Here is a 22,381-nt window from a genome sequence, read left to right on the forward strand (position 1 = left end):
GTTTTTGTATGACCATATATATCATAAGGGACCTTATCCCACACAATTCCATCAGAAATGTTCACAAGAGACAGGTCGTATGACGTATCAACACCTCAGCTACCAGTTCAACAGCAGAGGATTCTAGGAGATAATGTCAGTTTACAAGCAAGGAGAAAACAGTCTGGTCATTGCTAAATGCAAACAAAGATGGCTGCAGACTAACACGGCTCAGTGCGTTTTAATTCCATCCCACTCTATCCGTGAAGTATCTGACACTCAGACACTGACTGCTGATGCCAAGGGACTGTTAGGCCCCCTAAAAATCGGAGGATTGACCGATCGGGGCCCATGTGCAGCTGCGTCCACTGCGGTGAGGCGAGGCCTAGTTCTGTGAGGCCCGGAAAACACAGCATGGGATTGGCCTTGCCAGGATGGACACGAGAAATCCGCAGTGAGCGACAGCTACAGCTGCGTCTGCTGAAATGATGCGGAGGAGGCTGGAGTCTCGATAAGAGGGCCTTGACCAGCCGCAGCGACGAAGATACGTAACCGGTGCATGACGGCATGGAGCACGCCGAGTGACAGCGGTGAGCCGTACTTGAGGGCTGCGGAGTGGGTCAGAGAGGTGCCCTGTCCGTGATTGGCCCCGATGGCAACGACCAGCTGGTGAGCTGGTGCTCCGGGGAATTGGAGGAGCACGGTAGGGATCGCACAGTGCGCGGGGAAGGGAGGGCACCAGCGGCAGTGACCCAGAGGCAGACAGAGTGACGCAGTGCATTAGGACGGAGCAGTGAGGACGGCTTGGGTGCGGTGGCGGAGAGTCAGTGACGGCACCCTGGGGAAAGGCGCTGAAGGACAGAAACGCGTCACATGACGGGCCCTGGGCAGCTATGATGGAAGAGCGAGCTCGAGGGAGACTCCCCTTGCATTCAGCTTCGAAGAGCGAGTCCACTCTGCAAATGGAGAAAATGAGTGTTGCCTCCCACACATGGACCCTACCGAATGTCCGAAGATAACTAGGTGACTTTGATAACTGAAACAAGGAGGGTACGCAGGATGGAAAGAAAGACGCCAAAGGACTGAGGAAATCCTAGGTGGTTCTGTGACTCTGACGAGAGGCGCTTGCATTGTGTACAGTGCAGACCTTACTCTACTAGCTGGCTGGTGGTGACAGGCAGCAGACAGGTGAGAGACAGATTTGGGGCTCCTCCCCCCCCCAAGTTACCTAGAGGCACCGGAACACAACAAGCAGTAACAGCTGAAACGGCTTGGTCGCCGAGATGGGGCAGGAGAAATCAGGCAGTACTCCTGCCCAGCAAAAACGAATTGACAAATTTGCTAAGCAGAATGTCCCTGGGAGCGAGAAAGGTGAGATTGGTGGGACCCTCGAATCTGGGGGCGTAGCTCAGACGGCAACCATTCTACAAGCCTTTAATGATCTGAAAGTCACCCTGGATGACAAAATGGGAGAGCTCAGGGTGGATCTGGCCCTCATTAGGCAGGATCTCTGCAACACCACACGTAGAGTCACAGAGGTAGAGGGACGACTCTCCGAAACTGAAGATACAGTTAAAACACATGCCGAAAATTTAACAAAGTTGAAGCACTTGGTGAATTAACTTGAGGCCAGAGCAGAAGACACGGAAGGCCGGGCCAGACCGAACAATATCAGAGTGGTGGGCATTCCTGAAGGAGTGGAAGGTACTACACCTATTAAATTTATGTGGGAATAGCTACGAAGTTGGGTCCCCAAGGAAGAAGTTTTGCAATGCTTCATTGTGGAATGTGCGCATAGGGCACTGATAGCCTGACCCCCGGTGGGGGCTCCGCCGAGGACGTTCATAATGCAGCTACTTAACTCGGCGGACAGGTATGCTGTCTTAAGAGCAGCTAGACAGGTGGAACCAATGATTTATCAATCCACGGCAGTACAGCTCTTCCCAGATTATACTTTCAAGGTGCAACAGCAGCGCAGGTCTTTTCTAGAAGTCAAGTCTAAATTGAGAGCGATGGGACTCACATACATGCTTTTATTTATGGCTCGTCTAAAGGTACTGTATCAGGAGAAATCTCTGTTCTTTGACATGCCAGAGCTAGCCTGCAATTGGCTTGAAAAGAGACCACTGAAAGAATCTACCATCCAGGCTGGCGCACAAATGGAAGATGCTCAGACGTCGGGACGAGAGTGGCACACAGCTCTGTGACAGAAAGCTCGGAGGCCGGGCCGTCGTGCTCAATCCCGAGGCCCTGCAGCGGCTCGAGTTACACAAGACATGGCCGCCTCACTGGCAGGTCCCGCTGCAATGGAAGATAATGTGGAGTCACGACAGGGGTCACGGTCCCCTGAGAGACAGACAGACAGGCTTATTCAAAAGACTTGGTCAAATACTTTCAGTATGTATTTACACAGCAGGGGTTGGATGTGCGGTGATTAATGAGTAATAACTTACCTCATTTTCAAGGGAGGTGTTTGTTAATGTTAGGGAGGGAGGGGCTCATGTAGGGAGTGCTACAGAGCACAGCCTAGCTCAGTTGGCTAGCCCTCTGGATACAACACAACAGGTACTTCAAGTTTGGGAAGTATTGGGGGGTTGGGAAGAGGGGGCGGAGGAGGAGGGGGGTGTTGTTCACTTCTACTACGTTATTTTAAGTGGGGCAGCCTATTGACATGGAATGCAGCAAGAGGGAGCGAATGCAGGGAGAGGGTACCTCTCTTCACAATGGCTATCAGTATGAAGGAGGATAAAGAGCTGGCTACCTCTACGGCAGGTACACTTAAACTTCTGTCCTGGAAAGTAAACGGGACATTAGACAAGATTAAACGTGGGGCGGTTCTTAGAGCTGCACTGAAAACAGAGGCAGATGTGGTACTTCTTCAAGAGACAAATTTACTGGGGAACAACTGCCCCTTTCGCCTGCGAAAAGGTTATTCACAGGCTTTCCATGCGGGTTTTCACAGGGGATCCCGGGTGGTGGCTATATTAGGAAACGTGCCCCGTTAGCTATCACGCAAACATGGACAGATAACCAGGGAAGGTATATAGCTGTCACTGGGACTCTTCAGGGTCGGCATATATCGCTCCTGAGTGTTTATGCTCCGGCACCGCTGGGAATGGGATTCTTGGCTCGTTGGGTGTAGTAATCAGGGAATTGCCAGAGGCCCGTGGATTATAGGGGGAGACATGAACGGGGTGTGCGATGTACAGCTAGATCGTTCCTCTGGAGGGATGAGCAGGGGTGGGCTAACACCGCTAACAACGTTTATTCAGAACTTGAATTTAGCAGATGCTTCGAGGGTACACCATCCGAGCGAGAGAGGATACACCTTCTATTCCGGGAAACACCAAACTTTCACCAGATTAGATTAATTACTCTTCCCTGCAGGGGAATGCAATAGGGTGAGAGAGGTGTGACATTTGGCGAGAGGCTTATCGGACCACTCGCTGATAGAAATGACCCTGACCTGGAGGACAGAAGGAACAAGGGTGGGATGGAGGTTGGATAGATGGCATCTTCAGCAAGAAGACTTTAGAGATATGTGCAATAAAAAGAGTAAACAGTATTTCCAGGATAACCAGGGCTCCATTGCCTCGTTAGAAGTGATTTGGGAGGTGCAGAAGGCGTCCTTGAGAGGTGAGATTATTAGTTATGTGAAAGGCCAGAGGGAAAGAAGCAGGCAGAAGATCCAGGAACTGGAGGAGAGAATTATAGACTTGGAGGGTCACTACGTAGAACAGGAACAGGAGACCCACCTAAGAGACCTACTACATTTGCAGAAACTGCTGCGGCAGGAATTAACACAAGAAGCAAGGGCAGCATGGCGGGCAATTTGAAGCAGAATAAATCAATGGGGAGATCAGGCCAGTAAAACGCTGCATTGGTTGTGCTCCCCCAAGTGGGGGTTGACTGCCCTCTCATATTTACAGATGGGGGATGGGTCAAAGGTGATGGTACAAGGGCCGATGGCCCAAGCATTTGCTAATTACTATCGGGGTCTGTATTGAGTGGACCCGGCGAGCCCGCAATTGGGCCTGTCTCAATTCATACATGATCAGCTTATCAGCTGCAGACAGAGCTTCCTTGGAGACAGAAACCTCAGTGGAAGAACTGAGAATAGCACTGGGACAGTTAAATCCCGGGAAGGCCCCTGGACCAAATGGTTTTCGACCCGAATACTGGCGTCTGGTATGGCAGCACGCAGGTCAACCCATCCTGGAAATGTTCAAGGAGGCTGCTGAGAGGGGCATGTTGTCTCCGGATCTTAGGACTGTAGATATTGTGGTAATACCCAAATTGGGCACTGCCGGCCATCGCTGTGAGGATTTCATCCTCCGGGATGGAACTGCCACCTGCAACCGGGGTGGTGTTTGCGGCGTGGGAGGAGGCACAAGCTGACCTTGGAGACGCCACTGTGGCAGGGATCTTAAGTCCCACAGACAATGTCATTGAGGAAGGAGTTTGGTAACTTGGACCTCGTGGGGATCTCGCAGCTAAAAGATATACTCCACGTTTTTTTAAATACAGCTGCATCATGCATTGACGCCTGTGATACGGACGCTCACTGAGCTGCCAAAGTCTTTGCCTCTGGAGGCCAAACTACTGCTGACCAATATGGCAGAGCACAAGCTCTCACTGACATACAAAACACTTCTTGGTGCTCTACCAGATCCTATGGAGAAGGTGCGTAGGGTATGGGAGACAGAGTTTGGGGCATTGGAAGACGAAGTTTGGAGGGAGGCACTGGAGGTGCCTAAGGAAGCGGCCATAGCCTCCCAGTTTAGACACATGCAATTCAAGCTGCTACATCGCACCTATTACACTAGAGCATGACTACTTTGCATGTGCTATATAGTTAGCATTACTTGTTTGCAATGCAGTACTGGGCAGAGAGATGTTTTGGCACTGGTCAGCTCTTTCTAATTTTTGGGGTGGAGTTTTGGGCACCCTGGAGGTGGCAATGGGCGGGTCCATTCCAAAGGACCCCAGTCTGATCCTTTTACACATTTCCCAGGGGCTGGAGGTTAAGAGGTACCAAAAAATATTAGTGTGGTTGGGCTTAGTACTTGCCAAAAGAGATATTGCAAAGGCCTGGAAGGACCCACAGGCACCTTCGGTTGAGGGATGGGCTCGTGGTATGGACTTCTGCATTGGGTTGGAAAGACCCATATATATAGCATGGGGATGCCCCAAGAAATATGCTAAAGTGTGTAATGGTTGGGCAGAGCAGAGGGGGATCCTCCTACTGCTGATCCCAGAAAGGCCCTGGACAAATGAAGGTCACGACAGAAACCCCATCAGACAATGCCGTAGTTGTGAAGCGCATTCTATCCGGAGGGCAGAGGGGTAATGGTGTGGCTTTGCAAGCCCTGCACATGTCATTGTACATCAATGAGGCAAAAAACAAACTGATGTTGTATGCTTGTGCTGGTCCATGTCATGCTCATCATTATGCTTATAAGAGAGAACAAAGTTTGGCTGTGTTTGTTACAGAAAAGTTAAAGTTTATTAAAACAAAAAAGGAAGAAACCAGTCACAAATCCAATCCACATGAGCAGGGAAGGTAATGAAATGGCAGTCCAGAAATAGATCAATGGTGGGAACAAATAAGTGCATTTCAACCAGTGAAGAAAATAACATACACCATTGAGTGAAATGTGAGAAGAATCAGTAGAGAAGTCTTCAATGTTGACAAAATAACCAGAACCAGACTGTGTGACGAAAAGAACCTCAAGAGGTGAAAGTGAACTCGTAGACACCTCCAAAGGTGGTTCATCATAAACAATTCTGTTGTTTTGAGTATCAGTAGAAAACTGTAGGCCTCCTTCCAATGTATTTTTTGCATCTGCAGCAGTAATAGGTATCAGCAAAAGTTAATTTTCTGCCCTCTTCAGCCAGGGGGAAATATATTGGTGTTATCTAATACTTGCATAGGTATTTCCTGTAGGGTAGTGAGAGAAGTTAGGGAACTAGCCAGGAGTCCTTGTGATCTACTTTGTAGAATGGGCAATTTTACTTGAGAAACTGAAACAAATATTTTGTCTTTACAACCTGCAGTTCTGGTACCTTGAATGCCAAGGAATGGCACCGGTGCATGGAATGACGGGCCAATCTCCTTCTTTACCACAATTTTCTCTCGAACTAGATCCCCTACATTTGAAATCCAGCCACATGGTGCTGTTTGCTCCTTCGCTACTTCAGTGGCAGAACATTTATTTTGTTGATTACCATGCTCATCCCGAAAGCCTTGTAGTTACTGTAAGACAAAGAAACGTTCATTTATTTCAAAATGCGTATCTGCTGCCACTGCGCCAGGACTGTCAAGATATGGAATGTAAATTTGGATGCTAAAAAGGAGTTCCGGCCACCAAATGTCGTCTAGGCAGGTTGTTTAATGCTCTCTGGACTCCATACAAGTGATGGATCAAACTATGACCTAAATCTAATACTCTAGTTTTTAAGGATTGATTTAAATTTCAGTTCTTCCTCTCCACAATTGGATTTTCCTCAAAAATTATATGATGGGGAATAATGCACAGCTATCCCCGATGTTCTTATATTATCCCTATAAGCCTTAGAGGCAAAATAGGGGCCCTAGTCCAAATGGAATGCAGCTATCACAAATGTCCTGATAAAGACTTGCAAATCTTTAATAACAGTACAAGCATTAGTCGATCACCTTGGTCACACCCATAGGAATCTGAAGCAAGTATTTACAGGGAGTAAAATATATAAATGCACCCTTCAAATTTAGGGGACCTCAGTGGTCTTGGTATATGCATTGAAGTGGTTTGTTTGAAACTAAGATGGGTGTCTGAGGTGGCCATACAATGGTGGAGCTCGTAACTTGTTGGCAAATGCCACAACTAAGGACATATTGTTTGATCTGTTTGTACAGACCTTGCCACTATTAGCGTTTCTTTAGTAAAGAAATTGTGTCTGCCACACCAGCATGGACAGATGCTACACTCTCATGAGCAGCTATAATTAGTTCTTGCCTGCGGTCTTCATTGGTTCACTTGATCACCCACCCTGGGGATGGTAGCAAAAGGAATGTTTTGGGCACTTATGTGGTAGGAATATTTTGCTACATACTTTTTAGGTAATGGGTGCCCTTGCACGAAGCATTAATAGCAGCCATGATTTATTTATCTTCCCTGGTATGAGAATTAGTCATTGTTGCTACTGTTGCAGTCTTGACTACAGATTTGGCTGCTTCATCAGTCAGTGAATTCCCAACAATGTGTATTCCAACAGATTGATGACTTTATGAATGATAAGAGCTAGTGGCAGACTGTCTTTCAGTTGTGCCACCTTTCCTCAAAGCAATGTATGCTTTATAGTATTCCCTTTGAGTCTCTGAATCAATTTCGGCATCAGTAATGTAAGTTTTCATTAAAAGACTGGACACCATAATACAAATCACACGCTATAAGATTGGGGAATTCTGGATCTGTAATTTCTAGTGCTAGGACCAAGACTTTTAATTTAGTCAGTTTTGCAATACAATCCTCTGGGGGCGGTGAAAGAGCTTTTTGAGAATGGAATTTGCCATCCTTCATTACACCATCTACTGTGGCGCAAGCTGTGGAATATTGATTTTTGGTGCCTATAGCAGGTTGTGCTAAACCATCAGTGTATATGCTGTGTTTATACTGATCAAGAGGCAATATGTTAGTGGGCATGGGATATTCTTGTTCACACTAGAGAAATTCTTGAGTTTGTAGTGTAGGGTCAAAGACATAGTCAACATCAGTAGTGGCCAGTGAAGTGGCTCATTGTATTAATCTATGATATTAGGCTTTCACATTCAGGACACTGGCCTTTGCAACAGCCTCTAAGGTTGGGACAGGTGTAATAACAATTATTCGTTTCCATTGGACCAAAGGCCCTTCCTTTATGAAAGCCATCTTATCTGCACTCAGTATTTTTTGTGGATGTAAAACAGATATCAGCATTCGAATATAGATGTGATTTATATCCAGTGGACACTCTGTCACCCTCAGTAAAAGCAACATATGTGAACCCACTGGCACTCACTAATATACAGATGACCAAATTTGTTTTGTTTACACATGTGTATAAGTGTTTGGATGCAAGCATGTCATTTTGTAGTGATCTGAGAATTTGTGTATGTTCAGATGACCAGTGTGTAATGAAAAAGTCTGAATGAATTAAATCATATAATGGTTTAATGTATTGTGAATATTCTGGTATGCATGTTCTGACAAAATTAAAGAATCCTAACAAGCATTGTAATGTTTTAATGATGTTTAGTGGCTGTAATAGAGCACTTGTCTCTAGGAAATGTGGACACAGGCTCTTTCCCTCATTTGATAACTCCTATCCGGAAAACAGGACACTGAGAAAAGCAATTTCTGTTTTCTTGAAATTAAATTTGTAGCCATGTTCATCAAATCCCAAAACAATGTGATCTACTCTGACTAGATGCACGTTTGAGTCATCATCAATGAGATATATATCATCAACATAGGAAAATGCTTCTGGATCAATAGCATGTAGAATTGATGCTACATGGGCAGCAAACAGTCCAGGACTGTTTTTTTATCCCTGAGAGAGATGACAAAAACGCCTGTGTGAGCCAAGTGCAGAGAAGGCAGTCAAATCTCTGCTTTCAAGCCTGATATTTTGGCAGAAAACCCAGTTGGAAATATCCAGGGCTATATGTATTTTTTAAGGACAATATTGTCCATTAAAGCCATACTATGTGAGTTTTGAATTGCATCTGTGGGTGTGCGACTGTTATAGTCTCTATAGTTTAAGACTACGCGGTAGGAGTGATCAGGTTTAGCTACCGGGAATAAGGGATTATTCATATGAGATACGCAGATTTCAATAACTCCCTGGTAGTTGTGAGCAAATTTCCCTCGCTGGTGCTTTTTCTTCATGGTTAAGTGAGTATTATGGTTGCACTTGCGGGCTGGACCCAAAGTGCATAACATGACAAGTTATATCCTCATCCTAGCCTAAACGGTTGTGGTATATTGTTGCGACTTGTGCAGGTGCCAGTTCTGTGGTGTCGGCTTGTTTAACTTCTTCAGAAATAAGGACAGATAAGGACGGTATGATTACATCTTCTTCTTGCGGGAGTATTCTAAGAAATCCCAGTGACCAATTTATTTTGAGCCATGAGAATGTCATAACTAAGTTCCCAGAATCGCACTTTAATTGTACATGTTATGTCCCCATCAATTTTCATGTTGTTTCTATAATCTGTCTGGAGGGGCAACCTACTGATCTGGGGTTTTGACTTCTATGAAGTTGTTTGTTGCTTTCACATCCAAAAACTGTTGAAGGTTCTGGAGAACGATTGTGACATTTGCTGTCTGACAGTCACTGCCCACGTCCTGTTCTGAAGGAGCATTCTCAATATGAGTGGCACATTTAGCCAACATTCCTGCAACCTTCTTCTTTTTGAATTGGTGTTTTTGTTGAAGAAGTTTCTCTTCCTTTTTAATGATGATGTAAAGTGAATGCTGTGAGTCATTTTTTCAGTTCCACATTCCCTTCTTCTCTGTACTCTTACCACCCCGCGCTCTCAGTCTTATGGCTGCCACCGGGCCGGAGGTCCAGACCTCAGGCTAGGGGGTCCAACTGCCCTGGCGGTATCGGCAGCGTTGGTTCCAGCCAAACCACCACAGTCATAATACGGGGTCTTCACTGCTGGACCGGCGGTGGTAAGACTGCCACCGTGAGTTGGCGGTCTTCAGACGGCCACACTCATAATGAGGGCCTATATGTTAAGAAAGGCTAACAAAAACAATTAGCATTGATACTGTATTCTTGGAATAACATTGAGCAAGCATAAAGTGTGTAAAGTGTCATTGTTAAAATCAGGGTCAGCTAAAATGTGTAAAATTAGAAAATATAACTCTAAGCTTAAATGGAGAACCATTGTTGTGGGTCCAAGAAGGTCTCACAGTAATTGGCAGGATAGGACTCACAGATGGCAGAATCCAAGTGTTGGCTTTAAGATTGTTGGAGTCTTCTGACCTGAGGATCTAGCCCTTGGATTCACTCTGGGGTCCTAGGAACAACAGATATAGATCCAGCCTTCTCACCCAGAGAAGAAGGCAGCAGGGCAGCAGTCCCTCAGAACAGCAGTCCAGTAGAGTGACAGTCCTTTCAGAATCACAGCAGTCCTTCTTCCTGGTAGAGTATCCAGAGGCCAAGATGTGCATTGAAGAGTTGATGTCTGGTGTCCAGTACCTGGGCCTTCCTTTGAAGTAGGAGAACCTTCTAGAGGTTTCCCTTTGAAGTCCACAGTCATCCTTCTTTCCCTGTCCTGGCTCGAGACTAACTACAAAGGGTATGCATCATTTTGTGTGGGGGCAGGGCACAGCCTATTCAAGTGTAACTAGGGCTGTGCTCAGCTCCGCCCTCCCACCATGTCAGTGATGGCTTATCCAGGCACAACTAAAGTCTCTTTTGTGTGTGACCGTCTAGACACAAAGCCCAGGTGCCAGGAACACCCAGTCTTATGACCCAGATACTGGTGGAAGCACTAAATAGTTAAGGCGGGGACAATTCTAACTTTCTAAAAGTGGCATTTTCAAAACTGTAATTTAAAATCCATCTTCACCATTAGAGTGATTAGAGGGGTGATTTGTATGTATTAAAAAGAAAGGTTTGGGACTGGCAAAGGTTGGTTTTGGCAGGTTGTAATGGCAGACCTGAAGCATGTTTAAAGTGCCTCTTAAGTGGGTGGCATAATCAGTGCTTCAGACACACTAGTAGCATTTAATTTACAGGCCGTGGGTGCATGTAGTGCCACTTTACAAGGGAGTTACATGTAAAATAAATATTCCAATTGGGTTTAAGCTGATCCTGCCATGATTTAAGGAGAGAGCACAAGCACTTTAGCACTGGTTAGCAGTGGTAAAGAGCTCAATGTCTGAAAGCCAGCAAAACAAAGTTAGCAAAACAGAGAGGTTTAAGGCAAAATGTTAGGGACAAACCATGGCAAGGGTGCCAGGTCAAACAGCATTCTTCTGTGCAACTTTGGCCCCCACTTCCTTTTGCTTCCATATGCCCTTTCAGAGAGTGTCTGCTAATGGCCAACACCCAACAAATATAAAAAGAAGCAAACCTTTTATCACATTTGTTGTCACATAAAAAGAAAAAAAGTAAGAATGTACTGGTTTAATGAAAGGGTACTGCATTCCAAATATGCACCACATAATCAATGAGGCCATATGAAAATCTTTCTAAAATGTATACAACAAAAATGTATGTTTTCCCAATGGTGCCCAAACAGGTTGTGTCATTCTAAACATGTTTTTTCATTGAGTAATTCACACCAAAATTTGATCTACAATATATATTAATTAACATAAATATAATATTTGGTTTTGGTGTGTCCATGTTGTGTCCACATTGTGTATCATGCATAAATAAATGAAAAACGTTCGATTTGGTTTAACTTGAGGAACTGCTCACTTTTTCCAATTCATGTTTGATTCAAAGTTAACATCATTTATCATACAAATAGTAATTGCACTATCAATTTACATTTTAGCAATGCAAACTGCAGATTGGAATGCTTCTCTGTGCAGGACTGATATGTTGTTTATGGGCCATCTGCACTTTGTTCTAAGGCCAACATACAAATATGACCGGTCAGTCGCATATTGCTTGACCTCCACTGAAAGGGCATTAGTTACTGTAATGGAGACTCAGAGACAGCAGAGTCAAATACAACAAAAAATTCAGCTACAAAAAAATGTAAACACCCATTGGCAATGCCAGTAGGTCTGGCTTTAAACGAATGATCAACTCCAATCATCTGTGTTGTTGCCCGAGAAAAACAAAAAAAACTATTTAGTTATCCAAGACACCTTAATAGCATTCCATGTTGTGTGCCCCTGAAAGTTCAAGCTTAAGCAGCTGGACAAATAAACAACATGATCACAACTGCGTAGAGGTTAAGCACTTTTTGTGGAAGGACACAACTTCTACCTAATCAAAACATGTACTCCTGGCTCACTCATGTGGGCAGAGTCAAAGCCCCTGCAAGAAACTGGATTATTGGTTGAGAAGGGGGGGTGACCCTTCCCAAGCAGCATTCAGAATCCTTGTCAGATTGAAATCACAAGCAAATCCTAAATTAACCTGTAGTCAACCCTCAGGTAGGTAGGTAAGTATATAATCAGAATTACCTCGGAGGCAATGGGTAAAGTATTTGTGCAACATTTCAAACAGTAATAATGTGAAAACACCACACAAGGATCCCTGACTAAATTAGAAACATAGAGTAGATTGTATTAAATAAAACAACATAAAAATGAGAAAAGTCCAATCTGTAGAACCAGAGGTATGCAATTTTGAAGATTTAAGTTAAAATTGCCCCACAAAGTGCAAAGCACCAACTGTGGATATCTGATTGTGCCAGACAGGGACAAAGTCACAAGTTCAGGCTGAATGCAATACAGCGCAGGCTGGCTACAGGGACCCAGTTACACCTGGTGAAGAAGAATACCTTAAATGCCAGTTGCAGAGCGTTGTGAGGGCCTGTAGCAAGAATGCATTTTCAGCCCAGGCGATGCTAGTTCTGGGTCGGAGATGCATCATGCAGTGTCGGTTCGGGGAGCTGCACAGCTGTGATGTGAGGTCCTGTGTCATGGTCGAGGAGGCCGGCAACAAGGGGGCTTGTGAAGTAAAGTCCTGCATATAGGATGCATCATGCACTTGCTCGTTCCAAAGAAGTTGTGGGGCTTGTGATAAGGAGTCCTGTGTCATCATCAAGGATGCCATTGATGAGGGGTTTCGGATGTGAGGGATCCGATGAGGATGTGTCATGTAGCAGTGGTTCCAATAAGATTGTGGGCTGCTGCAGTGATGAGAGGTCCATGCAATGGGAAAGTCCACGCAGCAGAAATAATGTGTCAGTTCTGTTTGGGGTTGCGCCATGCAGCAAAGGAGATACATCATTTCTGCTTGGTCCACAGATCGGCTGGCAGAGCACCTTAAGGCCTGCTTCCAATTAACCATGACTGGGGTAGCACCACTTCACACCAATTCGCAGGTAGGACTCACAGTTGCAGAGTCCAGGTTACAGGAGACTAGTCTTATAGTCACTCTGGTGGTCCTGCGTGCACGCTGAAGGTCCAGTCCTTTTTATCCAGGCAAGAGGCCATAGTCCTTCAGGTCAGCAGTGCAACAGAGTAGCACTCCTTTCAGAAGAACAGCAATACTTTTTTCTAGCAGTCTCCCACATGTCCAGAAGTATACGGAAGAGTTGGTGGGTATCTGAGGTCAAATATTCATACCTAGTGTCCTTGAAGTTGCATCTATCCTGAAGATGGAGGTGATGCATCAGCTCCAAGATGGGCAAAGTCAGAGATACGTTGAGAATGGAGATATGTGCTGTACAGTCTCCTGATCCTTGCAGCAGTGGCGATGCGCAGGCATTGATGGCAAAGCAGTGTCCTTGATCAGGCAGTTGCAGCATTTTATACCCGCTCCCAGGGGCGCAGGACTGGACTGGCACTACTTGGCAGGGCAAGACTTGCAGCAAGCATAGTCCTGGTGCTGTTGATGATGAAATCGAAGTATTTTGTGTCCCAGAGACTTCAGAAGAACTGAAGGCAAATCAGCAAGCCCTTGGAGTCACTCTGGGTTCAAATTAGTTGGGCCCAGTTCTTCCTCAGCAGGCAGAGGACATCAGAAAAGCAGTTCTTCCAAAGCAGCAGTCCAGAGTGGTAGCTCTTGGAGCAGCACAGCAGCCCTTCTTCCTAGCAGAATTCTAGACAAGTCCAACAGTATACTGAGTTGGTAGGGCCAGAGATCCAGTACTTATACTCAGTTGTGCCTTTGAAGTGGGGGTGACTTGAAAGAAGTGCACAGAGGTCCAGACAGTCTACATTATACATGAGTGTAGCCTATCTTTTGGCAAATTATTTTAAAGTTGATGTCTTGGTTTACGTTTCATGTTTTTTAACACTGCACATCACCAATGGGATTTGATTTGATTGTGTGAATTGGTCAATATTGTTTTAGTGCTTGTTAACGTTTCTGGACAGTGCTCTAAGTGGGGCAAGGCTGTGCCATTGGTCCAAGGCCCTTTGGATCCCTCTATTTCTGTCCTTTGTGGACTGGAAAAAACAAAATTACCAGTTGTCTGTAACACGCAGGAGGTGCAACTCAATTTCACTGGAGGCCCCTTTGTGACATGGGGACAAAGCAACCCAGTGATACTAATTTAAAATATTGGAGCCCCAGGGCCCAATGTACTTTTTCATTTAAATTGAATTATCAAAGCATTAGGTAAGACTATATGAATTTGTTAAAACAAGATTCTATTTCACATATTTGGCCTTATAATTACTTACATAGGTAATGTCTCTTGTGGTGGTTTCTTAGGTATGCTTTAGGCTGCACCCTTTTTAGAGACACCTCCACTGTTTTCATTCCACTTAAAACACTGATTCTAGATATAATGTGCTGAAACTCAAATCCCTCCACAGTTTTGCAATAATCCACACTATATCCACAGCAAGCATGACTGATCAACTCATATGTTATGTTATACGGGCTTTTTGAGCGCTCGAATACCCGTGGGTGTCCTGGCACTAGCTTCACTGCTCTATCGATAAAACCTTGTGAAAGGCAAGAAAATGTGGTAAAGATTTAATACTGAGGGGTAGGGTGATACACGCTTTAGTAGCTCCCAGTGTAAACCACCTACCTCCCCAAAATGTTTTCATAAATCTGGGGACGGTAGGGATTTTTAACGCCACTGATCGTAAGGTCTGCTGGAGTGTGCCTGCTAAGAAGGTTTTTCAAATAGGCAGGACCCATGCTATGCAGAGCTTTGTATGTAGGAAATGGGGCTTCAAAAACAATTCTGGGTTTGACGGGGAGCCAGTGCAGGTTCTTAAGGGCTTTAGAGGCCGATTGAAACTAAGGCATTTATAAATCAACCTTGCTGTGGCATTCTGCAACATTTGTAACCTGTTCACCAGTTGTTGTTGCATGTTAAGATATAGGCCGTTGCATTAGTCAAGTTTTGCCAAGACTAGCGACCTAACAACTGTTTTCTGCAGAGCAGTAGGAATAAATGGAAGACTTTTCTTAAGCACATAAAATGCAGAGGAGACTCCTGCATTTATTTGAGCTGTGTATTTTAGTTGTTTATCAATTAAAAACCCTAGGTTCCTCACTTTGCAGACTGTAGTAGGGAGTGGGCCCAATTTTTGAGGACACCAAGCTGCAGACCAAAAGGAGGTTTGGTTACCAAACCAGAGAACCTTTGTCTTTGCTGAATTTAGTTTCAAGCTGTTTTTATTCATCCAGTTACTGACCGATTACAAACAGTCATGAAATCTGAGTCTGATCTTTGTATCACTATTGGCCACAGAGACTACATTTTGGGTATCGTCCACATAGGATATGAGAAAGAAGCCGAAAGACCTTACTAAATCAGCCAAGGAGGTTACATAATTAATAAACAGCGTTGGGTTTAGGGGGGATCCCTGGGGGGCCCCACAGGGCTATCTGTCCTGATTTGTCCAACCAGTTTTTAGATTGCGCTGCATTGCGTGGCAAGCCATGCCCATTGGCACCACCCCCCATAATGGTGGGCTATTTAGCTTGCTCCAAAGCGTGTCCACGCAGCTTCACTGCTCCTGTTGAGCCCACTTTTGTTTTCCTTGTAGGCAGACCAGCTGCCAATTTCTGGGAGGTGCCTGGCTCCTGTGTTGGTGGTGGGTGCTATCTTTCAAAGGGTTAAATCCAGTTTTAATTGTTTTATGGCTTGTATTCCTCCCTGTTATTTTAGCGTACGTTGTATTTACCTGTGGGTATTGAGTCTTAGGGAAGCCTGGGACTTGAACAAAGGGTTGCTGGACCCTGGTTTGTTGCTTTTAGTTTGTCCAACCAGTTTTTAGATCGTGCCAGTCAAACTCCCATAATCTCCAAAAACGTGAGTTACACAAGAGAAGAACTTCCTGCACTTAACAGGGCTCACTCTAAGGGAAATAATACCAATCATTGCAACAAGTGGGATCTTGTAGCTACCTGGGCAATACCCATTAGGATTTGCACAGGATGCAGAGAACAAATACACCATGATTATCCTAAGATTGGAACAGAGAGGTCTAGATGTGCCTTAGTTAATGTCTGGTCCCTTTTAATACAAAGTGTGATTTTGTATTATTTGTGGAGTCTTGTAACCCTGTTATTATATTTATCACAATGACCTGGGCCGACCCTTCAGCTGACCCAGACTTGGTCAACGCTATTCAATAGGGGTACAATATTAATAGAGTGGACTGACCTACCAGGAGAGGGGGAGGACTAGCAGTAATCCATATAAATTATATTCCCGCAACTCTTGATTCAGTCCACACAGAAATGTGCAAATCCATTAGTTTATTCATTGAAATATATTGTAAACATTTAAGGGCTTACGAGTTTATTCCCCCGGCCCAAAACGATTGTTTGCACAGAACATAACTAATCTAGTTGAGGCAAACATCCTGTACTGTGATTTTGCAGTTTTAGGGGACTTTAATTTCCATTTACAGTCAGAAACAGATACTGATACAATTACACTAAATCAAACGTTGAGTAATCTTGGCCTCTCTCAGAAAGTGTCTGAACCTGCCCATCATGCAGGGCACATCCTGGATGAGTTTAACAAACAATGCGGCCCTAACTAACTTAAGTACTTTACCATTAACATGGTCAATTTTTTCCAAGTAAGGTGAAAAAGTTTACAAGAAGTTTGCCAAAACCTTTGTACAACAATCCATAAGTGTCGCAGGTAATGGCAACCATTTAAGAGAGGACCCCTTTGTAATAGTTGCTCCACCATCCACTGAAGAAATATTGGAATTAATCCAATCTACAAAGTCAGGATCTCCAAGTAAACCCTGTCCCACAGGGTGGTAAAGTTGGCCCCAGATATTATTGCAGCCAAACTTACAAAACAGTTTGCTCTCATTTTTAAGAAGGGTTTCTCCCCCCCAACTGAAAGCGAGCATATTTGCTCCTGCTAATAAAAAGAAATTAAACCTCAATGCTTTGGACCCCAACAATTATAGGCCAATATCCAGATTACCGCTTCCTGCAAAAAAAGTTGAAAAAATCACAAATAATCAGCTAGCCAACTATATTGAAAATAATTATGTACTAGCTCCCACACGATTCGGATTTAGATCAGGACATACCACTGAAGCATCACTTATAAGAGCCACAGAGGAAGTAAGGATTGCACTCAATCAGGGGTGCAGAGTGGCATTGATCCTTCTAGACCTATTGGCAGTGTTCAACACGGTTGATCACAGGCTGCTACGGATTCATCTCTCCCAGATTGGGATCAAAGGGATAGCCTGGGATCTCCTTAGCTCCTTCCTCATGGGACAAGAATATTCTCTAAGTGAATTTACTTCCCCAGCCTTCTCTCTGCCTTATATCAGATAATGGTTTGCGCGAAGCCAAATGTGATCAGACAGAGTTTTAGTCCACTGGTTACCAACCTTTAGTCCCTGGACCCTTAGGAGGTCTTTGACACATTCCCAGGGGGTCTGTAGGCCAGGGCTGTCCGGAAGGCACTTTTACAAATGGGTTCCCTAGACAGAAACACATGCATGCATGTTTTTATCTTTATTACTTCCTTTCTGTAGCAGTTTCAAAAGCACTGCAAAGTTCCATGTACAACCAGCAGCATTCGGCAAATTTAAAAGCGTCAAGTTAACCTTGTTGATTAATGTACCTGCTGGAGAGAGATCAAGTTTTGTCTAGTGGCAGTTTTGACTCATCTTTGGTAGGGCAGTTGGTTAATATGCTTGCTACAAAGAACGTGTATCATGCAAATAATAGTATTTTATGTGCACAGTACAGTAGGTTACTGCTTTTGTCAAAGAGATTATGTTGTTACTGTTCAGTTCATAAATTACAATCATAATCTAGCACAGTGAATTATGCACTGCCATCAAAGAGCGGCATGCAAACTGCAGGGCACAAATTAAAAAGTTATGTTTTTTTCCCCAGTCTTCCATTATCCTTATGCTGCTAAAAAAGGTTTGTTTGCATATAAATGCATTTTTATTATTAAATTCAACATTAACCACTGTGTGATGTTTTGAATCCTGGGTTTGTGCTTCTCCAGACCAATCACTCTTAGAAAATGCCTATCATTGTGGATTACATGTGAATTCTACACCTTGTAGTCCCCTGTAAAATGCTCCAAAACACTACAGTGTTATGAGAGGGGCTCTAAAACAAATGAATTACATGTGACAGGGAGGCTATGGAGAGATGAGAGGCCCTTATAGTTTTACTTCTATTCCCCACCACAAATGTATGTGAAAAAGCTTTGTGAGATCTTATTTATCTAAAAAATAAAAACAGAAATTGCTTGGGAAATGTCGAATATGACCTGAGCATTTAGCTTTTCTAGAAAAAACAAACATTGAAAAGTTAGTCGCCGAGATGCAGCGCAAACCTTCCCCTTAACATGTTTTCAATTTTTGCATATTTTTTTCAATATCAAATAATTATATCTTTAGTGAGCCGTGTATTTGTTTGGTGTATACGTGTTTATGTATATTTTGTGAATTACTGTTTTAATGTTTGAAATTTAAATCTTAAAATTGCTTGGGGGCTCCTTGGCTTCCAGTAGTGATTCGGTGGGGGTTCTCTGGAGTGAAAAGGTTGGGTACCACTGTTCTAGTCTAGTCTATTCTATTTTCAAAATAAGGTTATAGTGACTCACCCCCACCCCCTCAATGCCCCCAAGTTTGAATAATTCACTAAATATTAGAATAATGCAAGTTCTGCCTCTGAGAAATAGAATGCTGCAGAAATGTTTTCTGACGGCTGAAACTCTGCACAGGTTATTCCACAGGATCATTGATATCACTGGGTACATGACAGCATGGTACTACTAGCCATACACACATTTATTTACATAATGTTTATTGCAGTGCCATTTTTACATGAAACCAAATGCAGTGCTAGTTTGACCAATGCTGATTAACAGAGAGGGCAGAAGGACTGTTTTTAGAAAAGTATGCTAATGTGCTTCCTTCCTGTTTCCTGCAGGTATTGCACTCAGTACACTTCCTATGTATTTGAGTGAAATCTCACCAAAGCATATTCGAGGATCCTTGGGGCAGATTACAGCAATCATGATTTGTGTTGGTGTATTCACTGGACAAGTTGTCGGACTACCCCAGCTCCTTGGGAGGGTAAGCTATTGCAAAACTCCCGTAATAACCGTCATTGCTTAGTGCAACTGGAAAATCCTGCCAGGCTCTGCTTTATACATGTATGTACCTGTTTCATTAAGAGTGTTAGACTTGGCATCCTTGGCGTGGTCTCCCCTAACTTTTTGTCTCTGTTTCCCAGGTTGTTGATGTGTGCTGGACTCTGTTTTTGCTGTTTTTTGTTACTCTGGGCACTTTACCACTGCTATCCAGTGCTAAAGTGCAAGTGCCCCAATGTAAAATGTATGTGTAATTGACTTTCCATGATTGGTATATTTGATTTAATAGTAAGTCCCTAGTACAGTGCACTCGATTTTCACTGTTGCAAGGCCTATCCCTCTCATAGTTTAACATGGGGACTGCCTTTAAATATTATTAAAGCACAGATTCTCTTTGTGAGCAGATAGACATGTGGAGTGTTGGGTCTTTGAATTCACAATTTAATAATACATTTTTTAATGAAGTTGGTTTTTAAATTGTGTGTTTGAAAATGCCACTGTTTGAAAGTAGGCATTTTCTTGCTTAAGCCATTCTGTGACTCTGACTGTTTGTGGATTCCCTGTCTGGGGCAGTTTGACCGTTGGGCTGTTTGCACCTCTCTCTAGACCATGACATAAAGGGAGCTGGGGTGCAGCATGCATATCCTGATGAGCCATCAGTGCTGGGAGGGAGGGGGGAGTGGTCACTCACATCTGAAAGGGCTGTGCCGGCCCTCACACAATGTAGCCTCCAACCCCCTGGTGTGTGTCTTGGGCCTGGCCAGTGCAAGGCAGGATCTCACAAACAAGAGACACTATCCTTTGAAGTAGGCCTACTTCAAAGGCAGAAAGCGGTATAAGAGGAGCACCCAAAACCGCTGAAGATCAGATCACTTCTGGAATCAAGAGGAACCTCTATCAAGGAGAAGAGATGAAGAGCCGAAGAGAAGTGCTGCCCCTGTGACTGTGATTTGTTGGGCTTCTGCCTGTGAAAGGGGACAAAGACTTGACTTTGCTGTGCAGTCCTGCTTGAGAAGAATCTCCAAGGGCTTGAACTGAGCTTGCCTTCTGTTGTTTAAGTCTCAGGGCCATCAAAGACTTCCCCTGCCAGCACCTGGACTCTTTGCTGAGACTCCTGCCCTGCCAAGTGGGGCCCTATCCAGTGCATGGGCCCTTTAGAGGTGAAGCTGGCAGACAAAAACTGAAAATCCATGCACCAACCACCGTGTAGGGAAATTTTCGACGCACCTTCTGTGATGTGGCTGAAAAATGACGTGCCGCCGGCTTCGGGGCTGAATTCAACACTCCACCTCTATTGCGGCTGGAGAAATGATGTGCAACACCCGCTAACGGAGGATGATAACGATGCAAATGCGGTTTTGTGATACCATTCAACCGGATTTTCAATGCAACATTGCTGGGGGCAGAAAAACAACGCAAAACCTGCCCGTACCCGAGGTGTCCATCCGGATCGATGCATCGCTTTCTTGCGGGAGAGGAGAAACTACATCTGCCAACCCGACTGGAGAAGCAACGACGGATGGTCTCACTTTTGATTGAGAAATTCTCACTGTTTCTAAAGGATTTAAGACTCTTTTCCTTTTTAAATTCATAACTTGACTTGTGTATGTCAGATTTGTATCGTTTTGGTCTTGTGTGGTTTAGATAAATATTACCTATTTTTCTAAACCTGTGTTGTATCATTTTGTAGTGTTTTCACTAAGTTACTGTATGTGTTGGTACAAAATACTTTTCACATTGCTTCTGAAGTTAACAAACAAGCCTTGCATCAAGCCTATCTGCTCGTGCCAAGCTACCAAGGGGTTGAGCAGGGGGTTAACTGAGGGTGATCCTCCTTTACCCTGACTAGAGTGAGGGTTCTTGCTTGGACAGCCAACCAAAGACCCCGTTTCTAAGAAAGTGCTTGCCTTGAATGTGGAGAAACCCTGTGGTAGAAATAGCATGTGAATTACAATTGCATGTGGATTTTGTTTCAGGGGAGGAATGTGACAGTTGCTAAAAAACATCCGTTGTCATGCGTTACCACTCAGTAGGCCACACAGTCTTTCTCCTTTTGAGTAAGGTAACAATAAACATCCTTTATCTCTCAAAAGCATCTCCTCCGCAACGGTGACTCTAAAAACGTGCATGGCTAGAAACACACACTTGCTCAATGTCACAATACCCTTTTGGATGATAGTGTGCTTTACAAATACACATAAGATAGCAGCTTTCCATGTTAAAATGAGAGAGAGGGATATAGAGGTTAAACTTAAAGTTGAGACATCAGAGCCTAAAATGTTTTGCAGGATCGAACCCTCAACTCCATTAACCAAAGGCAAAAAACAAGACATGGTTTTGAGGTCAAAGGTAATTCAATTCAAATCCTTAAGAATTAGAGTGTGATCTAAAAGTGCTTTGTTTAGGTATTTATCTCTGAGGCAAATTTTGTGGTTTCAGGCCAAAACATGTTTCATGACAAACGCCTTCGGCTTGGGCATTTAACTCGGGAGCGGGCCTTTAATAGCCGGTAGAGCCCGCTACGGCAGGTTCTAAGGCTATAATAAAATGTTCTTTGTTTTTTATAAGTTGAAGTGGGATTTTTATTGTGGTGTGTTTTCAATGTTTTAACTGCTTTACACATTTTCTTAAAGTGCCTATCTGCTGTACATCATAGCTATCAGGGTTTAAATACTGAACCCTTCATTGCACCTAACAAGAATAGACCCATTATTACATGCGGTAGACTACCATCCACCCTGGCTAATAATCCATTGCTCACAACATCCTTCCAACAAGCATTGGCAATACCTATAGGTCTAACTTGTAAATAAAATTGCCTTTTGTGTCACTGTTGGAGACAGACATTCAATAAGTCAGCATACACAAACTCTGTCACTCATATTTCCACTCATAGATCCAGTCATCAATCCTCTGAATCATCCTTCCATTCACTCTTTCACACAATCGCAATAAAGTGCATATAAACTTAGAGATACATGCAAATTAAATGAAAGAATATAAGTAGAAAAAATAAACATGCTGGCTTCTAAATACAGTAGACATATTTTTGCAACAAAACTAAACATAGCAGAGGGTGTCTGTCATGCAAAGGTATTGAAAATAGTCTTTAGATGTTATAAAGTTCAAGCATGGTCACCAGATATAGAGCCAATGTGTTTATTGGAATGA

General features: G+C 43.9%; 1 protein-coding gene across 3 annotated transcripts in view; it reads left to right on the top strand.

Annotated features, from left to right (window-relative positions):
• The window catches only part of SLC2A9 (solute carrier family 2 member 9), a 1,837,553-nt gene that overhangs the window by 677,063 nt on the left and 1,138,109 nt on the right, over positions 1-22,381 (top strand). For all 3 annotated transcript variants that reach the window (XM_069202834.1, XM_069202850.1, XM_069202841.1), the window contains exon 6: positions 19,048-19,193. In XM_069202834.1, the coding sequence (XP_069058935.1) occupies positions 19,048-19,193 (146 nt within the window). The remainder of the gene's footprint in view (positions 1-19,047; positions 19,194-22,381) is intronic.

The sequence above is a fragment of the Pleurodeles waltl genome, chromosome 1_2 (assembly GCF_031143425.1).
Source record: "Pleurodeles waltl isolate 20211129_DDA chromosome 1_2, aPleWal1.hap1.20221129, whole genome shotgun sequence".
Lineage (NCBI taxonomy): Eukaryota > Metazoa > Chordata > Amphibia > Caudata > Salamandridae > Pleurodeles > Pleurodeles waltl.